Raw genomic sequence first — 17,045 nt, 5'->3', positions numbered from 1 at the left:
ACACTTGCCTCTCCCTCCCCCGTCTCATCCTTTCTAACCTAAGGTGTTCTTGGTCCACCTAACAGTCTTCACACAATCTTTTCATCCCCATTTCCCACAATTGCACCCGTCATGGCCGTATCTGGCTCTTGCCCCACCCTTCATGGTGGACTCTACCTCTGCTCCGTCAGGATATCCAGAACACTTTCTGCCAACCAGATATTTTTTGCCGTAACATCCCCACCTGATTTCAAAGGGGGAGAAAATAGAGAATCAGAATGGCTCTGATTAGCAACTCAGCTAATCCAATACATTTCTTCACCCCACCTGTTAGGCCATCCCTAACGATTATGCCATCACTGATGTTCTGAGTGCCGGAAAAACTGCCTTCTATTCTGTCAGGCTTTAAAATTTCCCTTTTTGCCTCCAGAGAGAAGGGAAGGGGAGGGATTTTTCCAGAAACCAGAGCTGCTACTTTTCCAGAGATTGGGGGTTGGAGACGGAATATTTTGACCCTTGCAAGGGAATGTCTGGAAGGAGACATGAAAAGCCCACAGTTGGAAAGAAAGGATGATATCTCAGATGGGGCCTGAGAGGGGCAGGTGGCTAGTAACAGCTGCAGTCCAGCGTCTGGATGTCCCAAATCCTGTGTCAGGCTCATGACAGGCCAAGGGTTTCTTGTTTCCAGGTAACATAGTCTTCCGTGCTTGCTATGGAACTTCCTGGGGCAGAATTAACACGCAGCGATGCCAGACCAAAGTCTTAGAATGAGAAGTGGGGACTGGGAGTGCCAAATAGGGAAGAAAGCGCCAGGAGAGTGGATAAAAATAGCCAGCACAACAACGCTATGCCTTGTCCTAGGTCCTAATTTAAAAATTCAATGTTTACATAGTTACACATCACACAGATTAAGGTGTATATACATCAAAACAGGAGCATCCGTGTTACATAAAATCCTAAAGAGGAAGCAAAGAACCAATGGGCAATGGTGAGACAGAGAGACAGGGTCATTTTTAAACAAACACATGCGATCTTGGGAGTAGAAGAGGTAGCATGGGAGGGCCTCTTGGATATTCAGTGGTTCAGACAGATGTCACTGATGCCAAGAAGATAATAAAACCTAAATGTCAGGGTCTGTTCTGTGACATAGTTTGTTCCTCAAACCGGCCCCAATCAGATGTCATATGAGCAAGTGTTCAGAACACAGGGGTGGAGCCAGGGAAGACATCTGGGTTTCTGAAAGCATAATGTGATAGGAACAAATTATTTGCCCTCACTTTTCTCCCCATTCCTTTCGGATCCTTCTTGATCTAACACGCCATGAAACCCCAGAGTGAGGACTGGCTAAAATAGGCCAACTATTCCACGTCAGGCCCCGAGTTTGGCAGGAAGGAAAATGAGGCAAGACTTATTGCTTCAAAAGGCCCCCTGTGACTTTTCAATTTCTTTCTGCAACTTATGTGGCCAGAAAATGCTTGTATCAGAAGAGTCCCGCAGGCACTTAACCATTCTCCACTGCCTGGAGTTAGTCTCTGGGCTCTTCTCCTTTCTTCTTTATGCTCTTGCCATCAAACTCACCAGCAATCTGTTTCATGAATGTCATGCAAACACCATCGGCTCCCAGAACCCCACTCTTCACCAGTTCCCGCACCAACCACACCAACTAAAGGAGAGAGGAAAAGACAGATGAAGAGAAGGGCCTGTGAACTTGAGAAAGGGGCTAATCCAATCACATTACAATTTAGGTGTACAAAGGCAGGGGTGTGTTACCCCCAATTCCTCCTTCCCTTCCCCTTAGGAGAGGATCCATCCTCTGTTATGTCTTTGAGTGGAATCTCTTTTCTCTCTGGCCTTACCTGAGTACGGCAGGTATCCTGCAACTTCAGGTACTTCTCCATAAGTATCTGGTTGATTTTATTCAGGACAATATTCATGCCATCACGACTCACCAGAGCCAAGTCCCGGTAACACTGTGAGAAGTGAGGTTTGTGAGCAGCCAGCAAGCTGAGGATAGCCTCCTAACCCCATCCATAGTGGGTCCCCCCACTCCCCGCCCACCTCTTCAACTTAAACACCACCAATGGGATGCAAATGGCAATGAAAGACTTTCCACCCTGGACGCTTTCCTTCCACAGGGCTGGCTCCTCCATCCCAAACCTATCCCTTGCTCTGTCACAGAGGGTGGGGAAAAGGGACTGAGCTACTCTCTAATAAGACAGAAAAGCCTGCTAAGAGAGGCTCCCTGTCTCCCTACCTCCCTTCTTCGGAAATGTCACACTGTTTGATGCCACAAGCTGAGCAAAACCAGGTGGAGGCCATCTGCTTTTCATCTGCCAGTAAAAGGTCACTGCAGAATGGGTTTGGTTGAACAGGCCGGAAAGGATCCCAAAGAGGTTTTTAGACCTGTATCGACCCAGCCAGATGAAGCAAAGGGCTAGGAGTATTAGGGACAAGGAGCCAGGGACCAGGACCCCAGAAAGAAAGAACAGAACCAAACTGAACTTCCTTAGCTAAACATCCTTCTTCTTTTCTCTGGGCTGCCCTTTGCTTCCGCTAAGTATTGAAAAAGGAGGGGTCCTTAAGTATACCCAACCCTGGGGGAGGTGAGGGAGGGCATGCCAATTTCCTCTGAGAGTTCTTGCTTCCCTCTCTCCAGAGCTTTTCTCACCCTGCCTCTCTAGAGAGACCAGACTCCTGGAGGAATACCTTAGGGGACGTTATTAGCGATCTTCTTAGCCTGCTGAGTTCTATGCTGTCAAGGTCTTAGCACAAAGAGTCCTAGGTACTCTACAGGTAGGTAGCATCCCATGACCTCAGAAGGCCAGTAGCAAAAGTGGCATCAACAATAACAGCAATTATAACAGCTAACATGCATTGGGATCGTTCACAAACTTTGTATGATACATATTATTGCATTTGCTTCACATAACAACCCTTTGAAATAGGTACTATTTATTATTACCTCTATTTTTACAGATGGGGAAATAGGCATAGAGAGGTCAAAGTAATTTGCCCCAGGTCACATAAGAGATAAGAAAAAGAATCAGGATTCTAGACCAGGTAGTCCAATTCTAGATTCCATGCTCTTAACTCCTCTATACCACCATTAGAAATAACTCAAAGGAGAAGAGGCTGCTGGGGATGGAGGGAAGAGTTTATGGTGGCTTTGAGACCATTACATTTCCAAATTCTTTCATCTTAAGCATTCAAAAGAGAAGTATTCCTCAAGACCAGCTGCTTCCTGGCCTTGGTGTGACTATGGACTCCTAAGAGATCAGCTATTGTTACTTCTTCTTGCCTCTGTTGTCCTTAAATCAAACCAATTGATCTGACGAAAACATCAACACCTAGAGATTCCCCCATGTGCCACAAACATTTCATACCCAAAGGAGAATGTGATTAGCCTCTGACTCCATCTGGGAGGAGGGCTGGGAGACCACAAGTACAAGCAAGGGGACCCAGTAAACTACTGCCAACGTGCTGGTCAGTAAACACTGGCAGTGCAGCCCTGGAGCCTCCCCCGGAGTTGTGAGTCACAGAATGGGCAGAGAGGATGAGGGAAGCAGAGGCAGAAGGAAAATCTATGTCAGGCCAAAGAGAGAGATCCTACTTACCAGAGAAGAGCCCTGTCTGTTAAAAGGAAAGCAGAAATCCCAGAAATGCAGAATAGACCCAGGACAGGGAAGGGGGACAAGTGTCTCAAGAGAGACAGGGCCAGATGAGGAAAGCAGAGACCGTCTGCCTAATTCCATGCTCCATCTGGGACCTGATCAACCACAACTGCTGGTAACACACGGCAGCTGGGTACCAGGAGTATCATACTCCTGATGGTGCCAGTTGTTTCACCAACCTCTGTGCCAGTGTGCTGACTGGACAGGACATAAGTAGATGGGGAGAAAAAAAAAACTCTGTGGGAACAGAGACAAGAAGCAGAGTCTCAAAAGAAAGGAGAGGTTATGGGATGGCGCTGAGGCAGCACATCTGTCCTGACTGTGTTGGGAGGAGTGATGTTCCAGCCTAGGCTCTCATACCCCAATTTTCTTTCAGGAGCTGCCGGCTGAGAGAAGTACCTGCACCAAGTGCTGCCAGGGCCCAGACCCATGACTCTTTGATGAAGAGCGACCTCGGCATTGATGTTAGACCCTTTCCTATTCCCCTTATCTACTGACTACTAGAGCCTACGCAGAAACTAAGGCCTCCAACTTGGCCTCCTACCTCATGAGTCCCCCAGCCAGGCCTGCTCCCAGCTATTCCGTTCAGACATCAAATAGGAAATAAACAAACTCAAAGAATATAAATGTAAGAGTTGCCACGAGGGCAGATGCAAGTCAAGAAGGTACAACTGGAACAAAAGCCACCCCATGCATATTCCACTCTCCACCAATCTCCAACCTGCTTTTTCCTTTACTAAGATCTTTTGTCCACCCGTTTAATCCACCCTAGTTCTACCCAGTAAGAAGTCCCAGAGAGCTGGCTCTAACATTCTGAACCTGACTGCCAGTACTGAAGGAGGCTCCTCAGCTCACGCTTTCCTGGAGCAGGTTTCTAAGGTGTTCAAGACTCAGTTTCCACTACCACCTTCTCCACCATCCCCACCTCCCATCTCTCAGCCTGTGAAGATGCAGGAACAACCAAATCTCCAATCCTAAGGTTTCTGTTCTGGAGAGAGAATTAACCCCAAGTAAACCCTTAGAAAACACTCCCTATGTTTTCAGCTGAAGCCTAAAACAATGCATTAGGATCAGTCCTCATCAGTAACTCCCACCTAAAACTTCTGCAGGACAGTATTTCACAAGATAATCCCTCTTTTAGGGAAAAGGATTAAAGCACTATAGAGATACATCACTAATTCTTCCACTGTACCCTGACCTGGCTCAAGGTCTCTGAATGAGTCACTACCTGATAGTTCCTCCCCTGCCTAAAACTGTGTCCTCCTAATTCCCTGTCTCCACCCCCTTTGTCTGAAGAGGCCTGACTGGGGGCCTATCAACCTAGGAGGTTCCCAGGTAGGGGATTTACTTGGAAATCTTTAGCACGTGAGCATAATCCTGGTGCAGCTGTCGACTAGCTATGAGACCCAAGGCCTGGGTCTCCCTCTTACAACTGTCATAGGACAAAAAGAAGACAAGGTGTCTAGTCCCTTGCGGTGAGTGGATGGCTAAATTCATGACATAATAAGCATTTATAATGCAGAGCCCTGTGGCCTCTCACTGCCAGGCCAGGCAAAGGGCTAGAAACACCACACACATCTTGCCTCCTTCACTGAGGTTTACTGATTTACCCTAGCTGATTCAGATTCTACCTGAAACAAACCAAAAAACTAGCAAGCAAGATGAATGTGCATTGACACGACTAAACAAGATTTAAACTGTATTTATAAAAACCCACAGAAGACTGGGCCGGCCCCGTGGCCTAGGGGTTAAGTGCGCACGCTCCGCTGCTGGCGGCCCGGGTTCGGATCCCGGGCGTGCACCGACACACCGCTTCTCTGGCCATGCTGAGGCCACGTCCCACATACAGCAACTAGAAGGATGTGCAGCTATGACATACAACTATCTACTGGGGCTTTGGGGGAAAAAATAAATAAATAAAATTATAAAAAAAAAAAAAAAAAACAACCCACAGGAGAAAATTAAACCTTAACTCCAACCCCTTCAGCCCCATCTCTGCCAACAATTTCTTTAAAACAGAGGGGCTGGACCGGAGCATATCACTGTTTAACATCACCAAATTAGAGACATTCATTTGTCTTCAAGGATCTTGATGATAAATTTAGTATGAAAATGAAATGGCAATTTAATTCAACAAGGTGCCAGCCCAGAAATGGCCTGGGAAACCAAGGACTTGAGAATACTTACTGCCCCACCACCCATCCTCACCCTAGACCCTATTTCAGTTGGCACCAGAGGAGTACAAATACGTCAGGTTGCCGCGTCCATAAAGCCTTCCCCTGAGCTATGCCAGGGGCCCACGGGCATCCTGTCCTTGTCCCCGGGTATGATATTCCTTTGGTTCTCCTTGAACAAACAACAATGTCTCTGACCTCCAGTTACCTTACAGATAAACTGAGAGCAGTTTTGGGGGAGACGACAAAGCCACCAACTTTGTATGGCTTTTTGAGAGGATTAAATGAGATCTTGTCCAGATAGAGGCTAACATAATGCTGGGCACAGAGCATGTTTGTTTCCTTCCACACTCCACTTGTTTAAGGAAGGGCCAAGGAGAATACTGAATTCTCCCACTCCAGGCTCTTCTCTGTTACCGTCACACAGTTAATGTCAGATACCAGACATATACTTCCAAACCACCATGCCAAGACAAAGGACACAGAATTGCTGGAAAGGGAAAATCTGGAGAGGCAAAAGACAGGATTTTGCTACTTCATTATAGAAAGAACAGAATCTGAAGAGATTATCCTGCCCAGTCCCTCACCTCAAGGAAGGACCCTTCTTAAATCATTCCACATAAAGGAGACTCTTCTGTTTGTGAAGTACTCCAGACCAGTTTTCAGTCTTCCTCAGGAAGTCTGACTCCAGTGCTTTTTTTTTTTTTTTTTTTGGTGAAGAAGATTAGCCCTGAGCTAACATCTATTGCCAATCCTCCTCTTTTTGCTGAGGACAATTGGCCCTGGGCTAACATCTGTGCCCATCTTCCTCTACTTTATATGTAGGACGCCTGCCACAGCACGGCTTGATAAGCAGTGTGTAGGTCTGTGCCCAGGATCCGAACCTGCGAACCCCGGGCCGCCGAAGCAGGACGCGCAAACTTAACCACTACAACACCGGGCCAGCCCCTCCAGTGTTCTCTTAATCACCACATTATGACTGCATCAATCAGCTAACATTAAGCTGTCTAATTTAAATCCTACCTGCTGCCATGTTAAGCCTGCTTTCTATTCACCTGCCACTGACAGAACCTGCAAACTCCAGGTCACGCTCTTCTGGATAATGACTCTCAATAGGCTCGGTTACAGTTGTTCTCTCCTCTTCTCTGAATTAAATCCCAACTCTTTTAGCCTTGACTTGTACATCTAAAATTTATAACTCTTTAAATGCTTTCACTCTCAGAACTGCCTTTTGCTTCAGAATCTAGAGATAGAGAAAGGACTTTAGTCAGAAAATGATCAGTTCACTGAGAGTGGAAAGGGAGTTGTAACTGTATTTGGACAACAAGGTGATGCAGCTCTGGTCAAAGGGTCTGATACTATGCCAGTTAAACCATAAGTTTCACCACATTCCCACATCATATCTGAGAAGAATTTGTGGGTCCAGAGCAGGGAGTCTTACCTTCTGGGCTTGGGCAGGTTCAGTGAGGACAAGGGTGAAGAGGCCCAGACAGATTTCCTCATGCTGTGGGGGGCCTTTGCATACCTGGGATACGAGGAAGGAAAAAAACTAGGTGTCATTCACAGGAAGAAAGCTCTTGAGCACATTTTCTCCCAGAAAACTTGGGACTCTTGAGTAACCTGCAAAGGAGAATCACCAACTATTAAATCTGATGATTTCCTTCTCCTAAAAGTGATGAGGCATCTGTTTTAGGAGAGAGGTGGAGGGAAAGGACGGACCCTTATTCTTTCTCTAAGGCTTGATGCAAGCCAGAAGCAGAAAATAAAAAGAGGGCCGGCCCCGTGGCTTAGCGGTTAAGTGCGCGTGCTCCGCTATTGGCGGCCGGGGTTCAGATCCCGGGCGCGCACCAACGCACCGCTTCTCCGGCCATGCTGAGGCCGTGTCCCACATACAGCAACTAGAAGCATGTGCAAATATGACATACAACTACCTACTGGGGCTTTGGGGGGCAAAAAAAAAGAGGACTGGCAATAGATGTTAGCTCAGAGCCGGTCTTCCTCAGCAAAAAGAGGAGGATTAGCATGGATATTAGCTCAGGGCTGATCTTCCTCACAAAAAAAAAAGAAGAAAATAAAAAGAGCATTTAAAATGGAAAAAAAAAAATCGACTCCACCACATTTACCAGACTTTAACAGCCTTCAGCAGAGAGGGAGCTGCAAAGAGTCATTCATGGAGTCACAAGCACACCTACCAAGTCAAGACCTTGGGCAAATCCCTGAACCTCTGATATCTGTAAGGTGAAGATGTAATAAGAATAACAGACTAATAATAAATAGGAAATACTTACTGAACATTCACTATGTGCCAGGAATTACTCTAAATCCTTTACATGTACTAACTATTTAAAATCCCTTCAGCCTCACAGACTGATTAGGAAACGTAAAAGATCAAATATGTGAGAATGATTTGCAAAGAAAAAGTCACTATAGAACTATGAGTTATTTTTTAAAGTTATTTAAAGATGCTGAAAGCTCCAAGAGATGGATTCCCATAGTGAGAGAGAGAGGAGTTGGGAAGCCTGGTTCAGAGAGTCAAGACATTAACTTTAGTCCCCTAATTCCTAGCCACTTTAAGTCTTTCTATCTTTTTTATCACATCTCAAAGCTGTCAAAGAAGCAGAAATGGATATGGGGAGAGCATTATACTCACATAGGCATTGAGGGCGTCATTGGCCTCTCTCTCTGAGACACCAGTAGTCATCGAAGTCACAATGCTCATGCATCTTTCCAACCTCTGTGAAGGGGTAAGAAAAAATTCAGACCAAGTCACACACCATCAATGAAGTATTTCTGGCCCCAAAAAAGTTTTTAAAAAATTTAAACCTCATCATGCCTCTAGATCTAACTACCAATTTACAAGTAAAGTCACCATAGGGATATAATCAGCAAAATCCAGAATGTGGAAACCATGACAGGTGACCTGGTTTCTTTAATATATAAATTGCAAGGAAAGAAAGCAGGGAGGGGGAAACCCATGTATTAAAAGAGGCTTAAGATTATAACTCATTGAATAAGATAAGAATTCATGAGTCTGCACTGATAGATAGATACAGACATAACAAATAAAGGAGAAGGGAAAGCTCTTCCTCACAGCGGAATGCCAACTAATAAATGCAGAAGGAATGATGGGAGTAAAAACTGATTCAGGTAAATATCATCAATGGATGCTAAAACCAGAAGTGAAACTTTCACAAGAAAGAGGATATTTACATAGGTTCAAAATACTTATTAATTATAAAGGGAAAGTAATAACTGTAGGAAATCCTTGAGGAATATCACCTTAACCAAGTGATCAAACTTAATAGCCCCAATAATGAGACAAACTGACACCTGCCACTACTTGCTTCTGATATGGTGCCCTGAAAAGTCTATAACATCATTTCTATGTTTTTTTTTTGCCAAAAATGAATAATCTCAGTCTAATCATGAAGAAATTTCAGAAAACCCAAATTGAGAGATATTCTACAAAATAAATGGCCTGTCAAAAGTGTTTAAGATCGTGAAAGACAAAGATAAGACTAGGGGGCTGTCCCAGTGGTGTAGTGGTTAGTTTGTGCATTCTGCTCCGGCGGCCCGGGGTTTGCCGGTTCGGATCCTGGGCGCGCACCTACTCACTGCTCATCAGCCCATGCTGAGGCGGCGTCCTACGTGGAAGAGCTACCACTCTACAACCATGATACACAACTATGCACTGGGGCTTTGGGGAGAAAAGAAAAGAAATAGAGGAAGATTGGCAACAGATGTTAACAAAGGGCCAATCTTCCTCAAAAAAAAAAAAGAAAAGACTAAGAATCTGTTTCATTTTAAAGAATTAAAGAGACAATATACCCAAATGCAACATGTGATCCTAGACTGCTATAATGGACATTATTGAGACAACTGGTAAAATCTTAATAGGTACTATAAATAATAGTAACATATCGATGTTAAGTGTTTCAATCTTGGTAACAGAACAGTTATTATGTAACAGAAGACCCTTGTTCTTAGAAAATACTACGGACTGTAGTATTTAAATCTTAACTGGAAACACGGCTGCAACTTACTCTCAAAAGGTTAAAATAATAGTATGTATCTATTAAAATAATAGTATGTAGATGTTAGCTCACGGCAAATCTTTCTAAAAAAAATTAAGAATAAATAAATAAATAAAATAATTGTTGAATCTGGGTGAAGAGTATATGAGAGTCCTATGCATTATAATTTTTCTCTAAGCTTGAAATTATTTTGAAATAAATTTATTACAAAATTAAAGAGGTATATCTACTGAATGCAACATTCAGATTCGTGTTTGATTACTGATTTGAACAAACCAATTATAAGAAGAATTTATGAGATGATCGATTTGAACAATGAGTATTTTATTACATTAAGGAATTACTGTTAATATTTTTAGGCACGATATTGTGGCTATGCTTAAAAAAAAAGCCCTTCTCTCATAGACATATATATCTACAGATGAAATGATATGTCTTGGATTTGCTTCAAAATAATCCAGAGGAGACTGGGGAGAGATGGACCAAGATTGCCGTGTACTGATAAGTAGTGAAGCAGAGCGACGGCTCCAGGGGAATTATACTATTCTCTCCACTTTTTCATGTTTGAAATGTACGCCCCCAAAATTAAAAACAAACTTAAAAAAATGAGTGTGAGGAAAGAAAAGGACTAATGGAGAACAAAATGTCAAACTAAAACCCGCCAGGGTCTCTAGTCAAACACAGGTGGTGAAGGCTGCATTAAAGCCCATCTAAGAACCACTCTAATTTCAAGGCCAACTTCACCATGGCATGTGCTCAACATCCTAAGGAGATCTTAGTCAGTGGTTCCTGTTCCACAGCAGTATTTAATACTAAATACTCAGAAAATACTGACAAAATTTATCTCATATTAAGTCAGCGAGCCTCTCCATTATCACCACCACCGTTATCAAACTTTCTTTTTTTTTTTCTTTTTTGGTGAGGAAGATCAGCCCTGAGCTAACATCTGTGCCAATCTTCCTCCATTTTGTATGTGGGTCACTGCCACAGCATGGCTTTGATGAGTGATGTAGGTCCATGCCCAGGATCCGAACCCACAAACCCAGGCCGCCAAAGCAGAGTACTCCAAACTTAACCACTATGCCACCAGGCCAGCCCCTCAAACTTTATCTCGAGAATTAACCCAAAAACGGTTTAAGGAAAACCACTTCCCAATACCCAGTGATGATGTTCTTGGCACAACAGGGACAAAGGCAGGCAATTTACTTCCCCCTGATCCAAGAGGTCATCCCAGAACATCTTGATGAGAACTGGTTCTACTGCAGTACTGTGAGGAACTGACAAACAAGGACAACTGGAAAGAGGTCTAGGAACAAAAGACAATCATATTCCTCCTTTAACCATCACCCTGAGCCTGTCTACAACCAGCCCTGTCCAAGAGTATAGGGTGCACAGGGTAGAACTGTGTGTGAAGCTAAGGCGCTCCCACAGCTACAAAACTTCAACCTAAAATAGGCTCACAGCCCCACCTCAGGTCTGACTATCCCCCAAATTAGGTCAGAGCAGCACACTCAGCCTTAATAAACAGCACCTGCGTACTTGTGAAAAGGAGCTGTGAGATCACATGAAAGCTGAGCTGTGACTCTCACGACCCACCTCTCCCACAAGCTCTGAGATCCGTCATTACTTAGTCCAGCTCCTATATGACAAGGGGAGGGAAGGAAAAACCTCAGTTGGATTTTCTCTTTTTAAATCTTATCTCTCTCCACCCAAGATAGTTATCAATGACTAGAGGATCAGTTCCCTCAGCTGCTAGGTCCAGACTGTTCTTGCTGGGAGCTTGGAGAGGGGGGAGGACGCTGACGGGACCTGTTTACCCAGCCTAGGTGAACAAGCAGTTTCAGAGTGGAGGGAGATGGTGAACAAGCAGCAGCATAACATCCTAAAATTCTAGATATGGCTTCCTACTCAAAGGAAGGTATCTCTGCTGAGTCGACAGGGATGCAAGAGAAGTCACACAGCAGCTAGCTAATGAGTAAACTGAGGAGCACGGTATAGAAGGATCCCTCCACCACTTGCTAGCCTTAGGCTAATCCTGGGTGAGTTACTTAGCCTCTCTAAACCCTGGTTTTCTTACCTGAAAAACAGAGATAAAGTCTATATCACAAGGTTGCTCCGAGGATTAAACGAGATAATCTATGTGAGCACACAGTCTCAGTTGAATTAGAATCTATTCCATTTGTGAGGAAGCTCAGCAACTGCACAACTAAATCTATGAGGACCAGACCCCCCACTACTTCCAATGGCATGTCCTCAAAGACTCTTGACAACTGATCCCTCCTACTACAGGACATGGATAAGTCCCTGACCAGGCTGAAAAGCTTCCTCTCCTACTCAACCTTGACTTTTGCCTTCTAGAAGAGGAAAGGGTAGGCGAGAAGGGAGGAGGCCTGACTGATGGACCCTGCACCAAGATCCTCCTGCAAAAGCTGGACACACAGCCCTGTGGGCTGGCCGAGTCTCCAGCTGTGATGTAACACACAGACACTTTGGACTGAACCAGGTTTCTCTAGGCCCCTCCTCGATATTCTAAACTTCACTCAGAGGCCTGAGGCAATTCTATGGGTCACTGCCCAGCCAAGAAGAAAAGTGGCCTCTTGGAACAGAGAGGCCCAGCTAAGGACGTAGAAAGTGGGAGAGTCCAGAATTTGGATGTGTGGACAAAAGCAATGAAGAACGAAATGTGAAGACCAGTCCTTTCCAGGCAACAGAGGTATAAAAGATGCTGCTCTTCCCCAACTACAGAAATTACTTTTCCAAACAGGGATGGGAGAATTACAAGCCATTCTGGGCGACAGAAGGGCCACATCCCCTCAAAGAGGGCCACAGGAGGCCAAATCCCTGCAATCAAGCAGCAGTACCCCTCTTCCTCTAGTCTCCAGAGGCCCTTAGCACAGATGGAATCCTACGTGCAGTTGCCAACAACTGCTGGCAGACTGGCTCTGTTCAGAGTAAGCCTTCCACGACAGCACCTCGGAGAGCTGAGTAAATATTTACCATCTCTAAGAGCTCCTGAATTAATTTTTCTAGTAGTAGGACTACCTGACCATGGTTTCCATGACAGCAGCAGTAGATGGAGTGGGGGCAGAGCAGGGAGGAAGGCCTTCCAGTTTGCCAGTATATACCTGAAGCTGGAGACTGAAGTCAGAGGGATCCCCCTAACCTCCGTTTCCCCTCCCTCAGCCAGGTGAACATACAGTCTGGTAAAAAGTGCATATTAAATACTGTCCCCCCAAGGACCCACATTAGTAAAGAGTTATTGAACTAGCTGGGTTCCAAGTATTCTGCAACCAAGAGTCACTTGTATGTGAAATGAGGATTTAAGGAAAAAAAATTAGAGATGACTCAAAGCCCATTCCCTGGAGAGTCCTCATAGACAGGATATGAATTATTCCTTGGAGAAAACCTGGAGGGGACAGACCTCTAACCAAATGCAACCCTGAGACCTGTCCATAGCTTAGGAGGAAGTTCTGACTTGCTTGGGCCACAGCCCCTGCTTTCAGCCAGACTTCACAGTAGACTGGGTCCTTCTCGGCAGAGGAATGACCAGGAGCTGCAAAGGCTTGTGAGATGAGGAGCTACATGTTCTAAATGCCTCCAATCTCTGGCACTATTTTTACCTCATTCCCCAAATCGGGATGGGGGTGGGCAAGAATTCTCCCTTCAAAGAGAGGAACAGGGCCAAGCAGAAGAAAGGATACAACAAATGCTCCCTCGGGTACAAGAATCCCAATCTCTGCCTAGGATGCTCTTCACCAGTACTTCATACTCCAGGCATCTAAAGGGCCTTTCCTCATCATGCCCAGCTGTAATGACCCCAGTTTCTTCACTACTGTAACTGGTTTTGTTTTGTTTTTTTTCACCTTCCTTGTGGGTGTGTTAACTCAGTCTTTAGATGATAAGCTCTGGAAGGCAGATCTTGGGTTTCCCTCTTCCCTATTTTCCTATCAGACTCAGCACACAGTAAGCATATATGGTCAGGAAGCTACCTCTGTGCTCCTGGGCAATAGGTAGGCCTGTGTTGGAAAATCACCAAGCCAGAACAAGCAGAGATCAGTCAGTTACCATCAGGCTTTGATTACTTCTGTGTGCAGACATCTGTGGTGAGACCCAGAGGAAGAAGGCAATAAGTCTTGCCCTTGGAGATACTCTGGTCTAGCAGGAACCACACACATGGGGTTAAAAACAGAGCAGCAAGAAAATGTGCTGGAAAATTCAAATGCAAAGGACAAAGGGCAAAGAAGGAAAGGGGGGAGCCTGAGACATGCTGGGAAACATCTACAGCATGAAGGATATCAGGAAAAAAAAAAGAGACCCTCCCTCCCCCTTCTCCCTGGAAACAGTTGAAAGTTCACTCTCAGACAGTCTAAAAAAGCAAGAAAATAAATGCTTCCTCTCTTTTGTGGTCCCCCCCTGCCATATCACTTCGTTTATTAGCAAAGACGTCACTGCTCAGAGGAACAGGATACTGTACTACTTGGTGGTACAAAGGAGAGCAGAGGCAGGATGACCCTCTAGTAATCAGGGTGGGGAATAAACAGATTTTCATCCACCCCTTGGGGTCTTTTCCCCTCCACCCAAAGTGGTGGAGGGATCAAAGGCAGATGACTATTTTCTTCCTACAGTTCTAGAGCTCCACTGCTAGAACACAGGGCTCAATAAACACTTTGACAATGACAGTGGCCATTTCTAAAAAAGTGGATAATTCAAATTGCCAGGCAATCCTAAAGTCATTTCTATTTTTGGGGGGAATACATTACTTGTAGAAGCCTGGTTTATGTTCCTAATTATATCTACTTTAGCTGACAAAACAACAGCAGAAAACAAACTTTGAGTTATCTAAATATACATAGCCTTATGGGATAGAAGCATGACAGGAAGCCAGTTTGTGAGTAGACATTTGCTGGTGGATAATCCATAAAGTTGCTATCCAGCCACCTCTTGATTCACAAAGTTTATTTCTGCATATCTGTTCCACCATCTTGTATCTGAACCAACATTTCTTCAAATGTAAACTATGAATTCCACCTACTTGCCTGGCCACCCTCTAATACCTTACAAATGGCAGTGACAAAGTTAGAGGCAAGGAAGTGGCCAGTGAAGAGCCAGAGCCTGCTAATTTACTCATCCTGTCCCTGGATAACCACCATGTTGAATGTATTACATCGTAAAAACAATTCAGCAATCACGTCCCAGTTCTGGGTCTCATATTCCTAAGGCAAGCATGTCCCAGTTCTGGGTCTCATATTCCTAAGGCAATCATGTACCAGTTCTGGGTCTCATATTCCTAAGAGTGTCTCTTCGTGTATAGCAGTAGAAAGGGATACAGTACATGATCAACTGTGGACTGTCAGGGGCAGGGCAAAAGGAACAAGACGGGGAGGGGAGGGTTAGCTATCTTGTAGTCTGAAATTCCCATCCAGGTCCACCACATCACCTCACTCTACCGGCTCTCCCATCTATGTGTTCCCTCTGTGTGTGCTATCTGGTTCTGAAGGAGAGTCCCCTAGGTCCCACTCACCCCCTCACCCCACTGCTGTAGTTGATGCTACCTAAGTAAACACTACTCACTCTTCCTTAAGTTTTCACTTATTCTGAATGCCCAGTTAACATCACTGGAGGCTGACTGTGTCTACACGAAGTCAATACTATCTAACAGGAGGGTCCAAGGTCTGCTGCAAGCTCCTAGCAGCCCCTTAGACACCTACACCACTTATTTACTTCTCACCTCCATATATGACCTAAGTCTGAAGCAGAGTAAATATTAAAAATAGCTGTGGCCCGTATGTGGAAAGGAACGTCAAAAATAAATTCAGTAGACTTAGATGCCATATCCCTTCCTCATCAACATCCCCCAACCCATTTTCATACTAGTGGCTGCTGTTGCTATGACAACCTGTCCAGGAAGTTGGCCCACACTTCTTCCTTCAGGAGCAGGAAGTCTGGAGCAATGTTTGTGTTGCCTTAGAAAAACTTGAAGGCCTCCTCCCCCACCCCCACCCCGTATCCGCTCCAGTATCCCTCCTCAACCCAAGTTCTTAACTCCCTTCCCCACCCCCCACACCTACCTCCTCTAACTCATCCTTGGCATCCAAACTGGTTGAAAGTAGCAGCCTCCCCCCTCCTGGGGCTCCTGCTCCCGCTCCTCCTCCACCTCCCGCTGCTCCCGAAGCAGCTCCTGCTGCTGCCCCCTTTCCCTTCTGTAACTCCATGGCTGCAGACAGGAGACGGGAAAAGGCCAGGGAGGGGATGGGTTGGAAGTCCTAGAAATGAGGAAATCCGAGCTGCCAGGGACTGGGGGCAAGAGAGACAAGTGGGGGAGGGGAGGGAAAGGGTCCCTGTCCTCTCCACTCCTCCCTCCTCTCCGAACGGCCGCTCCTGTGGAGGGGGCGAAGGTGGACGCCCCTAGGTCCTGCCTCTGGAGTGGCAGTGCTGAGGAAAAGCCGTTAGCTCCTAAGTATGCTGGGGTGAGGGTCTGCGCCCCTATGGGAAGGGTAGGACAGGCTTCCGCCCCTGAAGAGGTGGAAGGGGAGCCCTTTCTGGCTTCTGACCCTAAGAGAAGCAGGGAAAACCCTAAGTTTCTGCCTCAGGAGGTGGGAGAAAGAGGAGTCCTGCCCCTGAAGTAGGGGGTGGGAAATCTTCCTGGCTGGTGCCCCAAGGGTTGGGGAGCGAGGTTCCTTTGGATCCGGCCCCCAGGGGGTGAGGGTGAGGCAGTAAGCGCTATAGGAGGACACGGAGGACCAGCTGCTCCCTACACGACACAGAAGCGGCCATGGTGGAAGGGCGGGGGGTGGGAAAGCTGAGGGCGACGGCTGGGGAGGGGGAATCGTGGAGGCCTGCGCCGGAAGTGAGCAGTCGCGCTCCCTGGCCTCCGCCAATAGCGGCTTCCGCGGTGGCGCTGTCTCTCGAAGGAGTAGGCCGACGATGGCCGGCCGGCCTTTTCCCCGGCTGCCAATGGTATTGAGGAGAAGAGAGACTGGTCTGATAGACAATCAGAGTGCCCAATCGCATTCCTCCTTTCCCCCCGGGGGGCGGGACGGGACGACTTCCCGGAGGTGGGGTGGGAGTGCGAGACGATCAGGAAGAAGAGGCTGCGCCTGCGTGCAGTGACGCGCCTGGGCAGTGCTGGGCTCCGCCCTCCTTACCTCACTCTTTCTGGAGCTTGGCTGGGTAAGGAACTGGGGCAC

The 17,045-nt window shown here is 46.1% G+C and overlaps 1 protein-coding gene across 1 annotated transcript in view; it reads right to left on the bottom strand.

Annotated features, from left to right (window-relative positions):
- INTS3 (integrator complex subunit 3) overlaps nt 1-16,698 on the bottom strand; it is a 38,111-nt gene extending 21,413 nt beyond the window's left edge. The window contains exons 1-6 of the mRNA XM_058539212.1: nt 15,927-16,698; nt 8,475-8,558; nt 7,266-7,349; nt 1,836-1,949; nt 1,558-1,642; nt 157-223 (exon numbers count right to left, since the gene is read on the bottom strand). Coding sequence (XP_058395195.1) covers nt 157-223; nt 1,558-1,642; nt 1,836-1,949; nt 7,266-7,349; nt 8,475-8,558; nt 15,927-16,070 — 578 coding nt within the window. The 5' untranslated portion in view covers nt 16,071-16,698. The remainder of the gene's footprint in view (nt 1-156; nt 224-1,557; nt 1,643-1,835; nt 1,950-7,265; nt 7,350-8,474; nt 8,559-15,926) is intronic.
- Between the last annotated feature and the right edge of the window lie 347 nt (nt 16,699-17,045).

The sequence above is a fragment of the Diceros bicornis genome, chromosome 4 (assembly GCF_020826845.1).
Source record: "Diceros bicornis minor isolate mBicDic1 chromosome 4, mDicBic1.mat.cur, whole genome shotgun sequence".
In the NCBI taxonomy this organism is placed as follows: Eukaryota; Metazoa; Chordata; class Mammalia; order Perissodactyla; family Rhinocerotidae; genus Diceros; species Diceros bicornis.
Note: the sequence above shows the minus strand (reverse complement) of the source record. Positions and strands in the feature narration are given on the sequence as shown.